This window comes from Dendropsophus ebraccatus, chromosome 1 (genome assembly GCF_027789765.1).
Source record: "Dendropsophus ebraccatus isolate aDenEbr1 chromosome 1, aDenEbr1.pat, whole genome shotgun sequence".
Lineage (NCBI taxonomy): Eukaryota > Metazoa > Chordata > Amphibia > Anura > Hylidae > Dendropsophus > Dendropsophus ebraccatus.
This window is the reverse complement of record NC_091454.1, coordinates 25244131-25266760: the sequence shown is the minus strand read 5'-3', so window position 1 is coordinate 25266760 and position 22630 is coordinate 25244131. Positions and strand designations below refer to the sequence as shown.

General features: G+C 42.5%; 2 protein-coding genes across 3 annotated transcripts in view; one reads left to right on the top strand and one right to left on the bottom strand.

The window, feature by feature from the left end:
• Positions 1–4343, top strand: part of TNIP1 (TNFAIP3 interacting protein 1) — a 43686-nt gene extending 39343 nt beyond the window's left edge. For both annotated transcript variants that reach the window (XM_069969122.1, XM_069969121.1), the window contains exons 16-18: positions 2124–2303; positions 2383–2470; positions 2869–4343. In XM_069969122.1, coding sequence (XP_069825223.1) covers positions 2124–2303; positions 2383–2470; positions 2869–2912 — 312 coding nt within the window. In that variant the 3' untranslated portion in view covers positions 2913–4343. The remainder of the gene's footprint in view (positions 1–2123; positions 2304–2382; positions 2471–2868) is intronic.
• Positions 4344–7026: 2683 nt separating this feature from the next.
• Positions 7027–21920, bottom strand: GPX3 (glutathione peroxidase 3). Its single transcript, XM_069969120.1, has 5 exons — positions 21748–21920; positions 10863–11016; positions 9540–9657; positions 9214–9313; positions 7027–7595 (listed from the first exon to the last, which is right to left on the bottom strand). Exons 1-5 carry the CDS (start codon positions 21832–21834, stop codon positions 7350–7352), a joined length of 705 nt encoding a protein of 234 aa, XP_069825221.1. The 5' UTR covers positions 21835–21920; the 3' UTR covers positions 7027–7349.
• Between the last annotated feature and the right edge of the window lie 710 nt (positions 21921–22630).

The window sequence follows — 22630 nt, the reverse complement described above, 5'->3', positions numbered from 1 at the left end:
TTTACTACTGCTCTGGACAGTTCCTGACATGGACAGAGGTGGCAGCAGAGAGCACAGCGTCAGCTTGGAAAGACTACAACACTTCCTGTAGGGCATACAGCAGCTGATAAGTATGGGAAGACTTAAGATTTTTAAATAGAAATAAATTTAAAATTTATACAAATTTTTGAAACCAGTTCATTTGAAAGAAGAATATTTTCGCTGGACAACCCCCCTTTCTTTTCAGTATGACACAGGGCTCTCTGCTGACATTACTGTCCGAAACAGGAATTGTCCAGAGCAGTAGCAAATCCCCATAGAAAACCTTTTCTACTCTAGATAGTTCCTCTCATAGACAGAGGTGGCAGCACTGTATCAGACTGCAAAGAACACACCTTTTCCTGCAGGACATACAGCACCTGATAAGTACTGGAATACTTGACATTTTTAAATAGAAGTACATAAAAAAATATGTTTAACTTTCTAAAACCAGTTGGTTTGACAGAAACCTGGATAACCACTTTAACTACTAAAGGGGTTCTCCGCTTTGGACATTCTTATTTGTTAGGGTCCTTTGACAATAAGGAGACCACAAAGTCTAAGATCCTTAGCGATCAGCAGTAATCTGTAGTTTCCCTACAGTGTAACCACAGGAGAATATAGGCATTACATACAAATCAATAGGTTGTCCATGTAATGTAGGACAGGAGAGGTCCTCCAGAGTGAGAGACGCTCTTGATAATCTCTTTTTCGTTCTGGTAAGGAGATGCAGGTTTTCAATGTGGATGCCACAGGTTGGGTGAGAAAGTATGGGGTGGAGCAGATCACCAATAATATGGAAGGGAAAGGGGAATAAAATTATGGTTCAATTAAAAACAACAGATTTTTAAAATTAGAACAAGCCCCCCCCCCCCCCCCCCCCCCATGACTCTGTATGGGTCCTAGAAGGTGAAGAAGAAAATCTGATCAATCTGAAGATTCAAACAAACCATGAAGCAGCAGTCTCTACAAGCTATAGGCCAGAGATTAGTCCTGTATATTATTGATTCAGCCACTGAGTCACTGGACCTGCGTCATCCTTCTACATTAATGAAATCATACAATGTTACGCTACAGTGAGTTTCTACATTCGGGACACTAATGGCTATTCAGTCTTTCCATCCACGTCCGCTCTAAGTAGTTTCTCTGCGGCTAAGTGTTTGTCAGAGGTTTGTTACGTTGGTTCCGTTACTTCATCTCTGGATGGAGATAAGTAAAAGTACTTGTACTGTGCAAAGCAAAATATAAAGTATGCCATTAAATCAGTCCATGGGATAAAAAGACTTACAGTAGGATTGAGTGGTACACTAGCAAAGGAGTTGTATTAGGAAACCTTTTATACCATCAACCAGGTCATTACCATGGTCTGCACTGACTAAGCATGACAAGCATGTCCCTACTCTTCCTGACCTGCCCAGGGCTGTGCTGTTTAGCCACCGATTGAAGAATAAGTATGGTTACACAAGAGCAGTCTGTATCTTACTATTTTGTGTCTAGCTTTTATGCAGGCCTATCTGTCTCCATGGTAACAGACTACAAAAAAACTTGTTGTGTAGTCTGATCATTGGTCATACTGTTTTCCATTTATTGTCTACTTCTTGTTAAGCAACCAATTGTATAGTAACAAGAAGTAGGAATTTAGCGTGTGGCGCCCCCTAGAAGACACAGCTGCTGGGCTACCTGCCATCGGCACTGTTCTGCTCCTGCTTCCCTCTCAGCAGTTGCCTGTGCCACCATGCTGGGACCAATCCAAGGTCCAGCAACCTCGTAGTTCAAACCAATTGCTTTTCACCTAGGAAAAGATGGAAGGGAATTTGACTGCAGGATCAGACTGCACTGTTTTTTCTGTAGTCTGTTACCATGGAAACACCTAAGTCTACATAGAGAACCTAGAGAACCTTCAGGGTTGTGTAAAAACTTCACATCATTGCATTGAGTTATAATATTCAAAACTGTCATAATATTTTCCAACTTGACTCATGTCACTATAGCCATTTTACATTGGGCTGCCCATTTCTAAGCTCCACCAGTTTGAATTTATAGATCTGTTCCTATATTTTTTAGGCTATAGTTTGTATTTATGTATCTGTTCCTATATTTTTTAGGCTATAGGGGAGAGATACATCATAAACCATCACATGGGTCCTGCCTGTCCTCCATACCAGTATCCTTATAGCCCACCTGCCATAATGTATCAGGGATATGAGGACTGGCCAATCTGTTATCCTCCACCAGTGGTTGGTCCGGAGCACAGTCAGGTTCAGGATCTCCCAAATGCCCCACCGGTGAGTTGCCTACTGTGCAAACGTCTTCTTTTCTATTAATTTTTATACTTAGATTTAATGTAATAATTTTTATTTACAGCCAGCCTATCAGTGGAGAGGCGCCAACGCTCCCCCAAGACCTCACAATCCGAAAGGAGCGGAGATTCCTAAATCTAGAAAGGAGACTGGTAAGTGGGCAAGCTATTTCCACCTGATCGGCGTGCAGTTGCTCACAATTGATACCACCCCCCCAGGTATGTTCCGTTTACGAGCACTATTAAATCAGAATAGGGCTCCTGCACGGAACTCGCCTGATGTGGTCGTATCCATTGTCGCTCAATATTCTGGCAGCATTTACATTGCAATCTTTTAGGGTCCATTTACACAGAAAGATTCGAAGCCAAAGCCAGGAATGGATTTGAAAAGAGGAGAAATCTCAGTCTTTCCTTTATGACCTGATCTCTGTTTATAGTCTGTTCCTGGCTTTGGCTTCAAATCTATGGCAGATAATCTTTCTGTGTAAATGGACCCTTAATGAACTTTCGGTTATCGGCCATATTAAAGTTTTGTTCATTGTCTTTTACAGATGGCGGAAAGAAAGGAGCCCTGAATTCTCAGAGGCAAACCTGAGGGTCTGCCAAAAAGAGTCAAGATTTGCTCATATTCACACCTCCACCAGACTAGGTGTGAGGTCAATACACACAACCTTATGAATGAGGAGAAGGATCAGGTCAGGCATGACCAGACCAGGACGTATGCACTGGATGGCTTAGATCAGAAGATTATACATCCTATCAAACCACTCGCTGATCCTTCTGTGTACTGTAGGAGGATAGGGGCACATGACTGTTTATATGTGTAATATTATGTGTATCTATTAGAGTCTTTACCTCAATGCAAGAGATTTTGTAACCAATATAATAAAATCCTTATCTTTTCCCCTACTTAATCCCATTCATTCCCCTTTTCCATCTCACTTTCTCCCCCTCTTATGATTCTTTCCTTCCTACTTTCTTCCCTCCCTTTTTTCCCTCCTTTCCTACTTCTGTTCCTTCCCTCCCTTTTTTCCCTCCCTCTACCTTCCATTTCTGTTGATCTCCCTTCCTTCCTTTACGTCTCTCGATCTATCATCCTTTCTTCCTTTTCCCTTCTCAATCTCCCTTCCTTCTCCTTTCACCTTTCTCCCTTTTGCTACCCCTTCTTTCCTTCTGTCCTTCCGTCCTTCCTCTCCTTTCTTTCTGTCCTTCCTTCCTTCTTCCCCTTTGCTTCTTTACGTCCTTCCTTCTGTCCGTCCTTCCTCCCCTTTCCTTCTGTCCTTCCTTCCTCCTTCCCCTTTCCTTCCCTTTTCTTCTTTACGTCCTTCCTTCTGTTCTTTCTTCCTCCCCTTTCTTTCTATGCATCCTTGCTCCCCATTTCCTTCCTTCCCTTTCCTTCTGTCATTCCATCCTCCTCTTTTTGTCTTTCCTCCCCTTTTCTTCCTTTCCTTCCTCCTCCTTCCATCTTCCCCTTTCCTTCCTTCCAACATCCCCTTACCTTCAGTCCCTCCTTCCTTCCTCTCCTTTCCTTCTGTCTGTTCTTCCTCCCCTTTCCTTCTGTCCTTCCTTCCTTCTTCCCCTTTCCTTCCCTTTTCTTCTTTACATCCTTCCTTCTGTCCTTTCTTCCTCCCCTTTCTTTCTATGCATCCTTGCTCCCCATTTGCTTCTCTTTTCCTTCTGTCATTCCTTCCTCCTCCTTGCATTCTCCCCTTTCCTTCCTCCTCCTTGCATTCTCCCCTTTCCTTCCTCCTCCTTGCATTCTCCCCTTTCCTTCCTCCTCCTTGCATTCTCCCCTTTCCTTCCTCCTCCTTGCATTCTCCCCTTTCCTTCCTCCTCCTTGCATTCTCCCCTTTCCTTCCTTCCTTCCTTCCTCCCCTTTCCTTCCTTCCTTCTTGCAATCTCTTCCTTCCTCTCCATACCTCACATGCTTTCATCCTATACATTCTGTATTTTCCTCCCTCTTCCCCACCTCCTTTTTTCCTCTCTTCCTGACTTGCTTTCCTCCTCTTCCATCCCCCACCCCACCTTCCTTCCCAACATATACCAATGTTTAGTCAAAAATATATATACAGATGAATTAAGGAGAAGAACCCCCAGTATTTCCCTGCCGTGTCTGTAGTAGTGATGCTATACAGTGAAGGCACTGACATACATAGATACAGAGCACAGGTTTGGTTTTGCCTAAAAGCCCCAAAAGTGTTTCCAACCTTCTCGGCAGGAGGGACAGGAAGAAAAGCAGAATTTGTATGGTCTCTGCAGCTTACCTGCAGAGATGATTGCTGAGAGCTAGTAACACCTACGTACAGTAGTCCTCCAGCGCTCTTTGTTCGGCGTGTACAGGCGGAATGGACTAATAGAATAGAGTTACGTTTAACAAAATATCTTGTTTTTTAATATTTAAACACTGAAATAAATAAGTAAAAGGCTCGATCTTCTCACTGCAGTGGTGGCCGTTTTTGTGTGGACTTATAGGGCCAGTAATGTGACTTATAGAGCGGTAGTGACCCAGGCTTAGATTATGTGATGATGATATACTATATACATTAAGCTAATTCAAAGCCATAGCAGATGATGACTGGTCAACATGAATCTAAGGAGACATATAATAATACAATCCATCACAAAGCCTAATGGGATCCTGCCTTATTTTACATGTAACCTGTGTACTGTACGCAGGCAGCTGGTAGAGCAAGTAAGAAGGAAGGGTCATGGTCGTCTTGGAAGCATAGAGGTTTCAGAGTCTTCAAGAGTGTTGAAAAGAGCACGTTCATAAGGAAGGAGTTTTTTTTTCACCTGTTACAGTATAGTTGCATGTATATGAGCAGCATAGGCTTGTAGGCCTTGGAGATCAGATGGTTCACCGTATTGTCTTGTGGCTATAGAGGATGTAGAGGTAGCCGTCACACCATAGCCCTAGTGGACCCAAAGTCCCCTCTTCTATATTAGATGACACCACAAATGGCGTGTGTTAGATGGCGGCACAGATGTCTATTTTACATTGGGTCCCATCAGGTTCAGCTTAGTGGGGTCATCCTGCTAAAGGAGCCACGTCTGGGTTGTTATGGGGGCTGTTCCTTGGCAGGGTTAAGAGTTGGGATTTAGATGTTAAATATTAGGAATAAGAAGTTTGTACTGAGATTTTATTTGGCTAGATGGTTTGCTTGGTCAGTACAGAATGATGGGTGTTGTCGCCCATGCCACCAATTTAACCCTGACCACATCCGCTATGTAGTTCTGTGCAGTAGATAGAAAGATCTCGTAACCGAATAATATATAATAAACTAGACCAGCAGATTGACTCGACATATGATGATATCTTGTATGTGCTGTTTGGTGTACCAATACTATGGTATACCTCAAAGGAGCGAAATCCCATTTTCCCAGTGTATCCTTGGTGGATCCATTTACTTTACGGCTTAGGAATGGGAACCAAATATAGAACAAGAGGAGCTTTTTATTCCCTTCTGTTTTTAGCTGTTATAAGGACAAGGCTATTGTGGTTGGCAGACAAAGGGGGGAGGGATTCTGTTTCATCCAGTTGCCTTACAGACAGGTGCGATCTTAGGTTTGGCCAATTTCATGGGACAGAACAGTAGAATAGCGATAGAAGTTATTGTTGTAGATCAGTTGGATATCGGGTATCCCTGTGATCTGATGCTCTGTTTTCCAGAAAAGACCCGATCCCATTCTGTGAAATCCTGACCTGATGGGGTCCTTGAAGTTAAGAAACACTTATGCCAATACTTTGATAAATGAATAGCCTGGTCTAACAGAAAGATGTTGTAGCCATTCATCTGAATCGTTGACAGAAACAGACTGATGGATGCCAGCGGGAAAAATCAATAAAACCATGACGCAAATTCCATTCGTTCTTCGGCTTGTGACAGATAAGAAATGTTCCTACACTGGGCTTTAAATGGTAGTAGACATTACTTTAGACCTGTACTCTTAGGCTATGTTCCCACTATATACCAACAACGGCCGTTCTTTAGAGAACGGCTGTTGTTTAACACTAAACCAAGGCTGTTATTGTAAAACAACGGCCAGAATTAACGATCATAAACATTATTCCGGTCATTGTTTTACAACAATGGTTGTTGTTTGCGCTTATCAGTACGTAGTGTGAACATAGCCTCAAGGTCTTGGATAAAAAAGAAAAAATCATCTGTTCTTTTTTTCTCACCACGCTTGCCCATGGGTTTTGTCCAGTATTGCAGCTGAAGTGCAAATGCGTTAAACTGCAGTACCAAACACGCCAAGAGGTGGCGCTCTTTCTCAAATAACAACAACAACTGATCTTTTTTTCTTATAATCTTATTCAATGTTAAATGATGCATGTACCTTCTAATTATCAAACACATAGAGTTGTATGTGGACTATGTAATAAACCATGTTAAATTAATGATTGTACAGTTCACTGTTAGAACATTTAACAATCCCTTCAATTACCTGTAATAGCCTTATAGGCTTGTATGTTATATAATATAATATGTTTATAATATGTCACATTCCATATAAATTAATAAAGATTTTTTTTCAAGTGACTGAATTTTTGTGTTGAGTAGTAGCGTTGAGCGGAGGGGCTGTTCCTATGGCTATGGCCATATCCAGGACTCCTTAAAACTGCATCCAACCTCTTCGTAGTAATCCTTCTTACCCACCCATTCCCACCAAATTAGTTCCTACCAAACCATAAAAGACCTCAAAAATCCGTATGTGAACGATGTTTATTGAGTACCAGCACAGATAAAGCTTCACCATTGAGCTCAGGCAGCAAGGAGAAGACCTCAGGTTCGGCTAGAGAGCACATCCCAGATCGGTAGAGTTGCCGGAATGCACTGAACGGCAATCTACCAAAATTCTGGTTTCTGGATAGGTCCCACACGTGTGCTTTCTGACCTATCTTTCATATTGATGGACTCTCCAGAGAATCTTCTGTCTCCTACTGACTGCTCGAAGACTTGGCACAAAAGAGCACAAAAAATATATATCTATATATAAACAAGCCTCGTAACATTAAGCACGATTGTGTCTACTGCTCCTCCCTCTCCATCATGAGGATCCTTTCGATTCCATGTGACTGTGACTTCAGGTAGGCCATCACGTCTCTTCGGACTTGAGTGACTGGCGTTCGGGGATGCCAACGTTTCACGGGACGTCCGTCGGGTCCGACAAGGAACTTCTCAAAGTTCCACTTGATATCGTTGACTTTGAGGTTATCCCAAAACAGACGATTTAATGGGTTGCCCAAGGTATCACCGACAGGAGGACAGGAGTTCTGAGAAGAACAGACAGGATGCATGTTATTAAAGTTTACTCAGTCCCTGGGGCTTAAAAGCCCAAGACCTGGTTGGTCCGATTGCCCTTTTTTTTTTTTTTTTTTTTTATACTTTGAAGCATATGAACAATAGAAATAAAAAATTGAACTTTTCTGGCTTTTTGGGGGGAAAAAAAGAAAGAAAGTTATTTAAATGTTTTTCAGATCAAGTAGAGGGGAAAACATTGTGGAATAATCAATAATATTTTATTGTTCCTGAATTGTTATGATGATTATTGTGCTCCCGACTTTCTGGTACAGCTGCGATGGATTGGCTTCGCAGAATAGAGCCTTGTCTCAGACCATTGTGTTTTTTGTTTTTTTTTAATTTCCACCATAAAACTCATTGATATCTACTGGCTTTGTCATTGAGATGATAAGTTTTTCCTTTAAAAAAAAAAAAAAGCTTTGCTTTGTGGCATATTGCAATATCATCCTGAAAATGACTTATTTATGACCTATATATGACCTATTTTCTATTGATTGAATGAGAAAAATTATTATATGTTCTTTATATGTTTCACTTTCATCCAATCCTTACAAATATTTGGAAATTTTTGTTTGTTTTGTTCTGTATTTATTATTTTCCAGGCATATCACTTTCTCTTTTTGTATGCTGACACATCTTCCTTGGTCTTACCGTATATTCTCCTTTTATAACCTTCCATTTTATTAATCCAGAGTTGACTGGGAACAACCAACATCTTTTGCCACACTCTGTATTGGAATTTAATTATAATTTTTTTTTTTATAAACGTTCTAAATTTCTTTTGTTTCATTTGACAATTTTCTTGTAGTGGCCATGTTTTCTCAGCTAGTCAAGTCCCCAATTTTGTAAGGTCTTCATACAATTATACTACAGACTTGTTTACATATGTAGACCTATGGCGTGGTTTGTTTTCAAGATGTAAATTTATTTTTTCACCTCCACTTGATTTAGAAAAATGTGTCATTTCTTTTAATTAGTTTGAGGGGTGTTTCATAAAGCCAGAATGTTCATGTATGATTTAGGGTAATTTCTGTCGTTTTCTTTATGTACCATGAAGTAAAGAAAAAAAAATATCCATCCTCTAGATGTGTATTTTTGTCAAGGGTAATATAGTGAGGACAAACAAGGGATAGGAATAAGCCAAGGGTCAAGTATTCACACCATAAAGATGGCCATACACGTATGGGGGAATATTTATAAAAGTTACGGCAGGGGTGTACACCAGGTAGAAGGAGAAGATACTCCCTCCGTATCCCTCTCACCCGATGGGCGGGCAGGGGGAGCTGGGGGGTGCATTTATTATGATACAAATGTACACTAGCTGGAAGCAGGCATAGATTTGTTGCGTCGGGCGCAGATTTAATGAATTTAACCGGGGAAATGGAGGCGGGCCTAATTTAAGACCGGCGTACTCATATACTGGTTGTGTTAAATCCCCCTCATGGTCTTTCAGCCAACAGCTATCAAGCCTAACTCCAAAATACACACACAGGAATCATCCAAGGATCTCAATAGGGAGATGGTAAAAGTAACTGGTAGGCATCTTCAACCTTGACTTTACATATTTTGAGAATGGAAAGTCCTAGATACCTTCAGGAAGGTGAATACTTTCTGTTCTTTCTTTCCATTGACGTCTCCTTTCTCAAACAGCTGGAAATTTGGAGTAAAGCCATTACCAGGACGGACATATCTGGAGGAAACAAAGAAGATCGTCAGGTATTATACTCTGCAAGACTTGATCTCCAATCTGTGGCTCTCTAACTGTTGGGAGACCACAACTTCCAATCATGGCTGTCCGGTCATGCTGGGATTTGTAGTTTCCAGCTTCGCAGCCACAGGTTGGACACCATAGTCTTTAACTTACTCCAGGTTCTAAACCGGTTTCTAAAACACCATCTGCTCTGTTTATTACTTACTTCAATCCTAAAGGAATTTCCTCATTACTTCCAGGTTCTTGTAGACCAAATTGATTGCAGGGAAACCCCAAGATGACAAACCCATTGGCGCCCAGTTCTTCTTGTAGTGCATTCAGTTCTGAAAATAGTAGCAAACATTATTACTTTATCTGATACTTAAAGGGATTGTACACAGAACTAGAATTACATTGAGAGTAATGGACACTGAGTCTCCAATACAATCATGTAACCAAGGTCTTGTAGATTGGAGAAAGGGAACCCGCGGCCCATCCAGCTGTTGTAAAACTACAATTCCCATCATATTTGGACAGCCAAGGCCAGATAGCAGATAACCACCATCATCTGTACTCTAGTTACAAACAGAATGACTGTTCCAGTACTTCTCCTTCAGTCTATGGGCCCCATAACAGATGTATAGTTTTGCATATAGAATATAGGTAATATAGTATTGGGATTGACAAATATCCATTACTGAATATTACATTGTCTTAGTTTTTTGCCTTGTATCTTATCATCCATGTTCCTTCATCATGTGGTGGGAGTGATGTGACATGAAAGAAAATATGTTCGTCACACCCGCACATCCGCTATAAAGATCCTATTGACACAACACCATCCCATATTTAACTTGGTAAATATTTTATTCTGTAAAATAATGAGCGCTAAATAAAGAACAAACTTGATCCTAGCAGGTCACGCAGAGTAAATAAATTTGTTTCGTTAATTCATTTAAAGGAGAAAATAAAATCACTAGGAACATTGGGAACATTGTAAAGAATGTATACTTACCTGTCCCTATGCCTCCGTAGCGTCACTCTCAATCTCAATCTCTGACAACCACCTGATGTCATTTTCTCACGGCTTCCTGGTATGTCACAGCCCGTCTGCTGCTGTTGCAACACCACAGCCTCGTTGATGGATTGCCCCTCCCCAGTCACTGATTGGGCAATCCATCAGCCAGGTACATGACATTGCAGCTGCAGGAAGCCAAAGGCGCTGTAGAGGCACTGAGATGGGTAAGTATACATTCTTTATTATGTTCCCACATCCCCCTGCTTGCCAAATATTTTTTAATTTGCACGGGACTTCTCCTTTAAAGGAGGGTGTCCACTTTAAACAAGACCTAATTTTTAGGAGAGTCCCATAACAATCAACTGATCTCAACTTGTCCTGTGTTGGGAACTCCAGTGATGGAGGGGGGGGGGGGGGGGGGAGTGCGGCAAGGCAGAGAGGAAGCCTGGCCCCCTCCATATACAAAATTGAAGGATATTGAGTCTCAGATATCAAAATGTCCAGTCCTCAATTTCTGTTTTCATGTCTTACCTAGGTACTGCATGGTGAGCCCTCAGTATGTAGCCACATTCACAATCAGGAGTGTCTTCCCCTCGAACTGTTTAAAGGGGATGAGCTGACTCCCCTCTAGAGTGAGGGCTGCGTAGTCGTAGATGGTTCCCGGGACAGAACTGTGGCAGTCAACCTGAGACAAACAAGAACGTAAGTAAGTAAATTCGTCAAATAAATCTGGGTGTGTGTAATAGGGTGTTTAACGTCAATTCTTCCAGAAGAATTCAGATCGGCTTCAGGAATGTACATGTGGAAATGACTGTGGACATGGTCACTGAAATCCCATTGAATCAATTGGCTTCAGGTACAATTCACACTGAGGTGGAATGTGCATGGAAATTCTGTCTGAAATTACTCAGTGTGAACATGTCCTTTAGTCTGAAATCTGAGCACTTCAGTGCCAATGAATAAGGTTGGTAAGGGTAACAGGCAACTCCCCCTGCTTGACAAACAGAGTACCCCATAAGTGGGAGGGGGGGGGGCAGGTTGTCTGTTTACCCTCACCAGCCTTATAATGAGAGGGTAAATTAAGATTATTGCTGGAATGTCTATTAAAGGAGAAGTCCGGCGAAATTTTTTATTAAAGTACTGTATTGGCCCCCAAAAGTTATAAAAATCACCAATATACACTTATTACGGGAAATCTTTTTTTCCCTGCACTTACTACTGCATCAAGGCAGAGGGATGCTCAGTTTCCCTCCAGTGCCCTATGTCCCTCAGTGTCCCCCTGCCATCATCCTCTCCAGCAGCCACAGCCCGCACAGCTCTGGGAGTCGGGTCATGACATCACCATGTTATCCAGGAAGTGACATCACCATGTTATCCAGGAAGTGACATCACTATGTTATCCAGGAAGTGACATCACCATGTTAACCAGGAAGTGACATCACCATGTTATCCAGGAAGTGAAGCCTTAATGCAGTAGTAAGTGCAGAGAAAAAAGCACTTTATAAGCATCTCCCGTAATAAGTCTATATTGGTGATTTGTATAACTTTTGGGGGGCAATACAATACTTTAACATAAAATTTTCACTGGACTGTTCCTTTAAGGTTATTCATAGGGCCCTATTACAATGGGTGATTATCACGCCGAAAATCGTTATTTCCTTCGACTTTAAATGATCATTGTGATTCCACTTTCCTTCACTAATCGTTCAGTGTAATCTCAAATCGTTCCTTCTTTTGCTGGGATCAGATGGAGTAAACGATCTTACTAATGATGGTTGTAACAATTGCAACTTACGATTATCCATCTGTGTAATATGGTAAATGATTTCAGGTTAACAATAAACAATCTTGTTTGCTATCGTTTCTCGTTAGTCTTTAAAAATTGCTTTGTCTAATAGGCCACCAATATCAGATTGCTTTGATCTTAACTGTTAGCACCCCTATCAATCAGCTGAGTGTAGACACTGCAGCACTTCAGTAAGCGCTGCTTTCCCATTTACCTGGACAGCACCATGCATTCTGTAGTGGCTGCACCTGGTATTGCAGCTCTTTGTCATTCACTTGAATGGGACCCCGTTGCCAGGAGCAGCAGCAGTACCAGACACAGATACTGAAAATGCACAGAGCTATGCCTGATAAACAAGAAAAGGGTGGTGGGGTGTTTTGAGTGTCTTGAGTCAGACCCTACCGAGTGCCTGCTTTCCTGTTATGTCTATTTCAGTAATACTTGTACTCAGAAAATAACAGTTCAGAATTTTTCTTAGAACTCAGCATTTCGTTGTTCCCCTGTTTTATGCTGCATGTTATGCGCTGCTTTGGTGCAGGCAGTAATGTGGCTGAGAAAGGATTACCTACTATTAAACTGTAGGAACCTTCCAGAAGAAAGGCGGACCATAAGGTGCAGCTGTCCCAAATAGAAACTTTTTGTATATCATAGAGAAATATTTTCATTGGATGGATGAGTGTTCAGAGGAGCCCAACCAATCCTGAGATCGGGCCAGGAGAAGCCTGCTCTTATTGTGTGTCACATGACCTGGATGGACCTCCAATACAAGTCTATTGAGCCATACAGGTCTCTCCCTGTTCTTTCCACTGATTGACCACTCTCACTTTCTAGTTTTTTTCACATACCAAATGTGCCCAACACCTTATTGCAAGGCAGATGGTAACACTCATACAATTCCAAGAGGAATAACAGGAGGATGGTGCTAGAAAGATACAATAATATAGCCCAGAAATTTTATTTTATGGCAATACATCACCTGGACTCATGTGCACTAAATGTTCCTTATTTAAGACACAGTATAACAAACTGCAGCTTCTCATATAGAAAAGTAAGAATAATTGCCTCCTTATATTAATCTCTGGTAGCAGAATGATGTCAAGTCAGAATAAAGGTTAAAAGTACAGCGCTATTCACATTGCACCATTGTGCCTAGTTCTTCACATGGGAACAGAGCACCACACTGGATTTGGGATATGTTCCAGGAAAATAATTGAGCTCTTCCTTCTATTGAACTATGGTTCTCACTGCAAATATTAAAGGAGAAGTCCAGCAAAAATTCTTATTAAAGTATTGTATTGCCACCCAAAAGTTATACAAATCCCCAATATACACTTATTACGGGAAATGCACATAAAGTTTTTTTTTCCCCTGCACTTACTACTGCATCAAGGCTTCACTTCCTGGATACCATGGTGATGTCACTTCCTGGATAATATGGTGATGTCACTTCCTGGATAAAATGGTGATGTCACTTCCTGGATAACATGGTGATGTCACAACCCGACTCTCAGAGCTGTGCGGGCTGTGGCTGCTGGAGAGGATGATGGCAGGGGGACACTGACTGACACAGGGCACTGGAGGGGCACTGAGCATCCCTCTGCCATCATCCACTCCAGCAGCCACAGCCCGCACAGCTCTGGGAGTCGGGTCGTGACATCACCATTTTATCCAGGAAGTGACATCACCATGTTATCCAGGAAGTGACATCACCATTTTATCCAGGAAGCGAAGCCTTGATGCAGTAGTAAGCGCAGGGAAAAAAGCACTTTATAAGCATTTCCAGTAATAAGTGTATATTGGTGATTTGTATAACTTTTTGGGGCAATACAATACTTTAATAAAAATTACACCTACATCTTCACCTACACCTTTAGATGAATGGTTGCCCATGTATGTTGCAGCTCTCTTTAGAGAGGGGATCAATGACACAAATAAGTTCTTAAGTCTTCAGTTGGGTGATATTTGATCTCATGGTGACCCACTGGAATTTACATGTGTTTCTGTGCTCCCAATGGATTCACCATCTCAGCCAGCAGAACCTCCTGTATGAAGAAGCCGCAAGGACAGAAACTCCTATCACAGTTACTGACAATGACTTTACAGCTCCTGTCACACAGTTATAATGGATCTGACTGTATACTGTATTTACAATCTCATCTATTATTACACTATCCTTGCAGTTGGCAGAGATGAGGAAATTGCTTCAGCTGCCCACGTTATGCTGTCCTGGTGCATCATGGGATTCATAGCAGATTTGAAAAGGAAAAAAAATGCAGTTTGGTGGGTGGGTGGGTGATCAGAGATCACATGACCCAGATACAGTAATGAAATGTATGGATGCAGCAGAGCTGGGGTGAAACAGGTGACACTACAGGAATAGTGGCATTATAAGAACAGACCCAATGGAAAAGTATCACATGCAAAGTCCTGATGGTGGTGTTTTTGAACCTTTACGGCCGGCCTGCTGGCAGGAGATGTTCTGCTCCTAGTATATGATACTAGTTTTATCCATTTACGATACTGATTTATAGAAAAAACAGCGATCGTTCTGGTTTGGAGAACATTGCCGAACGCGAACTCTTTGGCCTCTCCACTTAACACTAATCATAGCGTTACATCCGCCTTCATGGCTTGTATTGTATATGTAAGTAAGGCTGGGGGTGCTGACATTTCACTGTTCGTATAGTACATAAAATTAACGTCCTCTGGATGAGTCTTCTCTCCAACACACAGTACTTTTCCATTAGCCGAGCGCCATCTAATCCCTGCACAGTGATGTCCAATATTGTAGTTATAATTAGGATATGCTCTAAGGATTCAGCCGGCACCGCTCTATGTTATCAGTATATACTGACAGTCAGCGCTGCCGTCACAGCCAAGTGTCTGCTGATGAGCCATGTCCCAGGTGGACGCTAACATGGGGCTGAATGACAAAGCGGAGAAAGGAGGGAGGGGGACTATGAGACTTACATAGGACTATAGTGTTTTGCTGCACGCTGCATATTGTCATGGTGACCTTAGGCCTATGGTATACAAAATCAAAAAGTGGTGACCCCCTTTGTGTTCTTCCCATTATCCTTGGATCAATGCCCACACACCTTTGTTTGCCAACAATGTAGATGAGAGCTCTGCACCCAGAAGAGAACGGGACAGGACTGGGCCCCTCCTTCCTCCAAGGGCCCCAAAGCCGTCACCCGTTCTGTCTCTATCCTTTACACAAGGCAGTTATACAAAGGTTAGATCAGTCAGTAGGGGGCAGCATTTCTTTATAGTAATAAATGAGGGTTCTGGGCCCTGTGATATTTGAATTTGCATACACCTGTGCCTCCTGCCCATTGTGGGAATATAGACGCACATATATAATTGTATAACAATGGCAGCGTGACTCAGTTACTCATCACTTTCCAGATTATCAGCGCTGTAGTATAGTCAGAGGAGTGTCACTAAACTGCGAGTAGGCGGCATGTGTTACAGCGTGTATGTACCTGCTTCGGTTTTGGTAATGCATCCACCTGTACAACTAGTCTGTGTATGGGTGTATGCATCCCCCCCCCCCCCCCCCATGCAGGAATCTCGATATAAAATGAAATCGGTGCAGTATTTTGGGTGAGTTCCGATATCAGACATAGACTATGGGACTACATCTTAGCCTGGAGAGCCCAGTGTATTTAGATTCATGCTGTTTGAACCACAGGCAGCATGAAGCAGAAAAGGGCTCCTTTACATGCAAAGGCTATAGATTAAAAATACATGTACATCTATGTGCGCACAGTGATAGGACAGGGGAGTAACATTTTCCATTATTCCTGTACTATGATATCACCTGTTGGTTTTATTTGCATGGTGACATCGGTATGTTGTGCCTTCCTGTGTTGTTATGTGACGGTGTACATGATGACCTTTAATTCTATGTGTTCTACCTGTGCTATGACATATGGTGTATACAGTATTAGCTCTAGCTTGTATGACTCCTGTGCTTTCTTGTCACTGAGCGGATTCCTTAGATTACCCTACGTTTGTGATATCAATGTATAAATTATTCTGTTATTTAAAAAATTACTTTTGTTTTGTTCTTCTTCTTACACCTTGGTAAAAGTGTATCTCTCTAGTGTCGCAGGTTAGGACAGGAGGCCGCTGTTCCTTACTTCAACCACTAGATGTCACACTCTCACAGCACAGCTGCAGCTAACACTACGTCTAGCTATACACTCACTTAGTTTATAGTGACAACTTCCTTTAGTAGTTGGTGCCTAGCTACAGGCCAGGCAGGATGTGTATATAGTTGTTCCTGCAGCTAGTTACCCAACCATTATGGACTGCTAGAAAAGACCTCTAGGGAAACCGGAGACAAGGGAATCTTCATCCTTGCCTATGCCGTGGACTTACAGCTAAACAGGACAGTCAACCACCTTAGAGAAAAGGGACGGATAACTCAAGACTGGACCTGCAGTAGAGCACAGTGCCAGCAAGCCGCTCTCTACTGACAAAACGCTCAACTTTGTATGAAGGACACTAGAAGCCACCTCCACCCAAAGTAGAGACCTGGGACTCGTTCTACCCCAGTAGGACAGAAACCCGACATTGTGGGGCAGAAGGCGGTTGGGTGAGATAACTGGGACTCATCCATACGTGAGTCCGAGGATTCGTCAAACACCAGAGACACTTCTCCACATCCCGGCAGAGTACATAGTACATTAGGCAAGGGCCCTCCTATCCGGTCCCTGACACTTGTTTCAGTTCTTCTGTCAATTTACCTATAGACTTTTTGGTCTATTATTATTGATTTTTGAACTAAGTACCACAGCACTGTTTGGGACTATTTTTGACCTTTTCCAAGTAAACTTTGAAAGTTGTTTAAAGTGGGGCACATGTACCGCTGCACTAGCAACCAAACACACCTCGTACCAAACCAAGGGCCAGTTGCTGTGTGTCCAGTGGTGGGTGTTACAGCTCCCAGCCACCATGACAAGTAGCCTCCAAAACACCAGAACCCACTGGCAGGCCTAATACTTTGACATCACTGTGTATTATCCCTGTACTGTGACATCACTGTGTGTATTATCCCTGTACTGTGACATCACTGTGTATTATCCCTGTACTGTGACATCACTGTGTGTATTATCCCTGTACTGTGACATCATTGTGTGTATTATCCCTGTACTGTGACATCACTGTGGGTATTATCCCTGTACTGTGACATCACTGTGTATTATCCCTGTACTGTGACATCACTGTGTGTATTATCCCCCCTGTACTGTCACATCCCTGTATATATTATCCCTGTACTGTGACATCACTGTGTGTATTATCCCTGTACTGTGACATCACTGTGTGTATTATGCCTGTACTGTGACATCACTGTGTGTATTATCCCTGTATGGGGACATCACTGTGTATTACCCCTGTACTGTGAAATCACTGTGTGTATTATCCCTGTACAGTGACATCTCTGTGTATTATCCCTGTACTGTGACATCACTGTGTGTATTATCCCTGTACTGTGACATCACTGTGTGTATTATTCCTGTACTGTGACATCACTGTGTGTATTATACCCGTACTGTGACATTACTGTGTGTATTATCCCTGTACTGTGACATCACTGTGTGTATTATCCCTGTACTGTGACATCACTGTGTGTATTATCCTTGTACTGTTATATCAGTGTGTATTATCCCTGTACTGTGACATCACTGTGTGTATTATCCCTGTACTGTGACATCACTGTGTGTATTATCCCTGTATGGGGACATCACTGTGTATTACCCCTGTACTGTGACATCACTGTGTGTATTATCCCTGTACTGTGACATCACTGTGTATTATCCCTGTACTGTGACATCACTGTGTGTATTATCCCTGTACTGTGACATCACTGTGTGTATTATCCCTGTACTGTGACATCACTGTGTGTATTATCCCTGTACGGTGACATCACTGTGTGTATTATCCCCCCTGTACTGTGACATCACTGTGTGTATTATCCCTGTACTGTGACATCACTGTATATATTATCCCTGTACTGTGACATCACTGTGTGTATTATCCCTGTACTGTGACATCACTGTGTGTATTATCCCAGTATGGGGACATCACTGTGTATTACCCCTGTACTGTGACATCACTGTGTATTATCCCTGTACTGTGACATCACTGTGTGTATTATCCCTGTACTGTGACATCACTGTGTATTACCCCTGTACTGTGACATCGCTGTGTGCATATTCCTTGTGCATTAAGGAAGCCAAAGACATTATATGTCTTTAATGGTCTGACTGTTCTACTGAGTTTGAAGTCGGTCATCATGGATTGGGACACCTTCTAAGTTTTACCATTGGGCCCCAGGGTAATTGTTAGACCCCTGGCAGGAATTGTGGATTGGTCCCGGAGGTGACAAACAAGGGCAGGTTAACATGACAAAGCTGCAAAATTACAGTGGTCTGTCACCTCAGCTTACAATAAAGGAGGCTGTGAAGGACTGTGTCAGCACGCTTGTCAGAGAACCAGAATAATAATAATAATAATAATTCTGCCGCCCCGTGAAAAGCAATTAACTGCAAAATGCAATGAGGGATTTGTACAACGAAATAGCCGCCCCCGGCCTGTGCGGAGGAGACTGCAGGGCCCAACCTGCTGATCTGTACAGAAAGCTCCAGAGACCGCTGTGCTGACTAACACTGTGCTCAGACCACAGGGCCGGGGATATAGGGCTCCAGATATAACTGGGGGGGGGGGAGGGGCTTTTCACATAAACATAAACCAAAAAGAAAAGGTCAACTACATAGAAAGAAACTGGACAATGGGGGAGATAATGCTTGTCTGCACAGTGCTGTTCAGTGAAGTTTAGTTAAGGGTAGGGATAGATAGATAGATAGATAGATAGATAGATAGATAGATAGATAGATAGATAGAAGATAGATAGACAGACAGACAGATAATAGATAGATAGATAGATAGATAGATAGATAGATAGATAGATAGATAGGAGATAGATAGATAGATAGATAGATAGATAGATAGAGGATAGATAGATAGATAGATAGATAGATAGATAAATAGGAGATAGATACAATAGACAGATAGATAGATAGATAGATAGATAGATAGATAGATAGATAGATAGATAGATAGGAGATAGAGAGATAGATAGATAGATAGATAGATAGATAGATAGATAGGAGTGGTGTATGGGATGTGGGGGCCTCTCTGCCTCTTCTTATTATCACCCACTCCTGATCACTGTGGATCTTGCTGCTGAGCCCTGGGTGGGGCAGTCACAATGTGTACAGGTTTTCCCTATGTGACATACATTACCTGTTACACATATATACTTACAGTTTTTATATGTCAAGGACATGCAAACACTCCAGGGAATATTAGGAATGCGTTTGGGGTGGGAGAGGGCTGTAGAGGAAGATGCCGACCATAACAACTCCATGTAGATGTTGGGCTGATCTGACTGAACCCCAGGACCCCAGCTCTGCAAGGAAACATTACTGACTGCCGAGCCTATGTAACCAAAGCATGTCATCTGTATATAAGATGTCATACAATCCACCAGAGGAAAGAGCCTGAGTATGGCCAGTACATATATTACCATCATAGTGTTACATAACACAACCATCAGTACAGAAACTATCATTAATATTACTGCCATGTTTTACCGCCACACCATGACCATGTATTACCACCACATAGAGACTGCATAAATCCCAGTATACGAAGCCCACTATTACCAATAGCAACACAAGTGACATATAACACCACCACATGCTGACCACCATATTACCTCGGCCTAATGATAGAATACCATTACCGAATAAAAAACACTCTAAATAGATCAACATTACCCTCACACTTTTTTTTTCCATCCCTCCCAGACCGTCCGCTATGTCTTCCAGCCATCACTCTGTCAGACAAGCAGTTTACAGTCCACACTTTTCCAACATCATCCTCATCTTTTCTCGTTACAGTGTCCCAAATGGTAGTAATACCCCTCTAGGTGCCCCCAGTAGGTAGGTGCCCTAAATTAGGTTGGCCTCTGCTGTAATAGACGTTACCCCTCAGCAGATAGATAGCTGCCCTCCCTAGTATGTAAACAGTTGTTCCCCACAAAGGTTGATAGTTTCCCACTTGTAAATTGTTGTCCCCCACTATATAGATATGTACACCCCAGGAAGTAGAGGTGTCCCCTATCAAATAGATAGCTGCCCCCTTGTAAGTAAACGTTCCTCCACTAAGTGGATAAATGGCCCCCTAGTAAGTAGTTGTCCCCACTAGGTAGTTGCCCCCCTAGTTAACAGTTGCCCTCCATTAGATAGATAGTTGCCCCTCTAATAAAGAGACACCCTCCACTAGGTAGATTGTTGCTCTCCTTAGCTAGTAAACAGTTTTCCCCCACTAGGTAGATAGATGCCCTTCTAGCAAGTAACGTTTACCCCCACTTTATAGACACCCCTCCCCAGTAAACAGTTGTCCCGCACTAAGTAGATAGGTGGCCCTCTTACAAAAAATAATCAATATATACTCACCTCCTCTCTGCTCCCGCACTGCCTTCTTTTCTCTTAGAAGTCCCAGGCTTTAGTGTCGCACACTCAGTGAAGGGGGCAGGAATAAGTGGTACAGCAGTAGCACCATAGGGCCCTCCCCAAGGACTCTGCCGCCTGAGGTGAGATGCTCATCTCACCTCATGCAGACGCAGCCCTGGAGAAGCCGCATGAAAACCAACACACGGTTGTTACCTGTGTGAACATACCCTTACACATATCTGCTGACCATTCAGTGGACCATCTCATAAGCCCAGTCTAAGGCTCCAGCCAGGATGGTAAGCACATGCCCTATATACATAGGGGGAGATTTATCAAACTGGTGTAAAGTAGTATTGTCTTAGTTGCCCCTGGCAACCAATCGGATTTCACTTTTTATTCCTCACAGATTCTTTAAAAAATTAAAGGTTGAAGCTGATTGGTTGCTAGGGGCAACTAAGACTATTCTACTTTGCACCAGTTTGATAAATCTCCCCCATTGTGCGTCAATCCATGCTTCAATCAATGCTGCTTTTCCCCTTCCATTGTCAGCTTGTTGTCTAGGTTACCGACCACTACTCAGCTCTAAAAGTAGTGGTCGGAGTTATTTGCCTGCACACATCCGTACAGATGATCTATAGACTGTATAGGTATATAGCTGTATCTATGTGTCGCCTCCATCTTTGATTTTCCATATGCAATTTTTTTTTTTTTTAAAAGTGGCCATTGCGGGAAGAACAGACAACAGATGCAAAATCGGACTGGGGTGATCAGCTGATCGCTGTAATACCTCTAATATTAAAGGGATTTTCTGTGATAGGACGCCCCCTTTAAATACCTGTTAAAAGTATTTGTATATAACAATGTAGCAATATAACAAAAGTAGATTAAAAAAGCTAAATTCTGTAAGCATAACCTACTGTGTAATTTATATTATAGTACGGAGAAAATGATATATGTATCACTGAGCGCCATGCACAGATGTAGCAGAGCTGATATACTATAATGCAACCCAATGGAAATTCAGGAATTCAACCAATAACAAACTCAGCTCTACTACATCTTTAGGTACAATGATAAAATAAGGAGGATCTGAATTTCTTACCGACTTCTGGTCATTGTCCTTCTGCGCCTGGACCAGAGCAGCCAGGACGCAAGGTAGAAGCCAGGACAATCCGAATTTCGCCCCCATGTTGGGGGCCCGGGCAGCACAGGCTTTCCTATGTGGTCACAGCTGAGCAGCGCTGCTCGCTCTCTGTACTCAGGAATAATGACACATTCCAGGGATCACACAATATAAGACTCAAGGCAGAGCCAGTGGCGGCCAATAGGAGAGCAGGAATAAGAGACCGAGAACCTGTTAACCCTGTAATGGCGGCGGAGAGAACACAAAGCATGGGATGATGTTTACAGCTGTATACGCACATGTATGTTCTGCGTGCTCTGCAGCCACATGCCTGGATCCATGCCTTGTGTTATAGTATAGGCACTGGCTCTGCTGGGAAGCAGAATTACACTGGATTTTTTCTAGATTTCTTTAGATGGGACGTGCAAGACGTGTTTTATCGTATAGTGCAAAGTGCAAAGGTGTCAGGGTGGTCCTTGGGGAGAGGGGCCTGGGGGTCTTTTATCGTTAGAATCAGTTGGGATCCTCCCCACCAATCATAAATCTTAGCAATATGCTCTTACTTTATAAAAGGTATAAACTTAAAGGGGCACTCCAGAGAAAATTAGCTGGTGTCACAGATTGGTAAATTACTTCCATTTAAAATTCTTGTGTCTTCCAGTACTTATCAGCTGCTGTATGTCCTGCAGGGAGTAGTGTATTCTTTCCAGTCTGACCCAGCAGTGCTCTCTGCTGCCACCTCTTTCCATGTCAGGAACTGTCCAGAGCAGGAGGGTTTTCTATGGGGATTTTTTGACATGGACAGAGGTGGCAGCAGAGAGCACTGTGTCAGACTAGAAAGAATACATCAATTCCTGCAGGA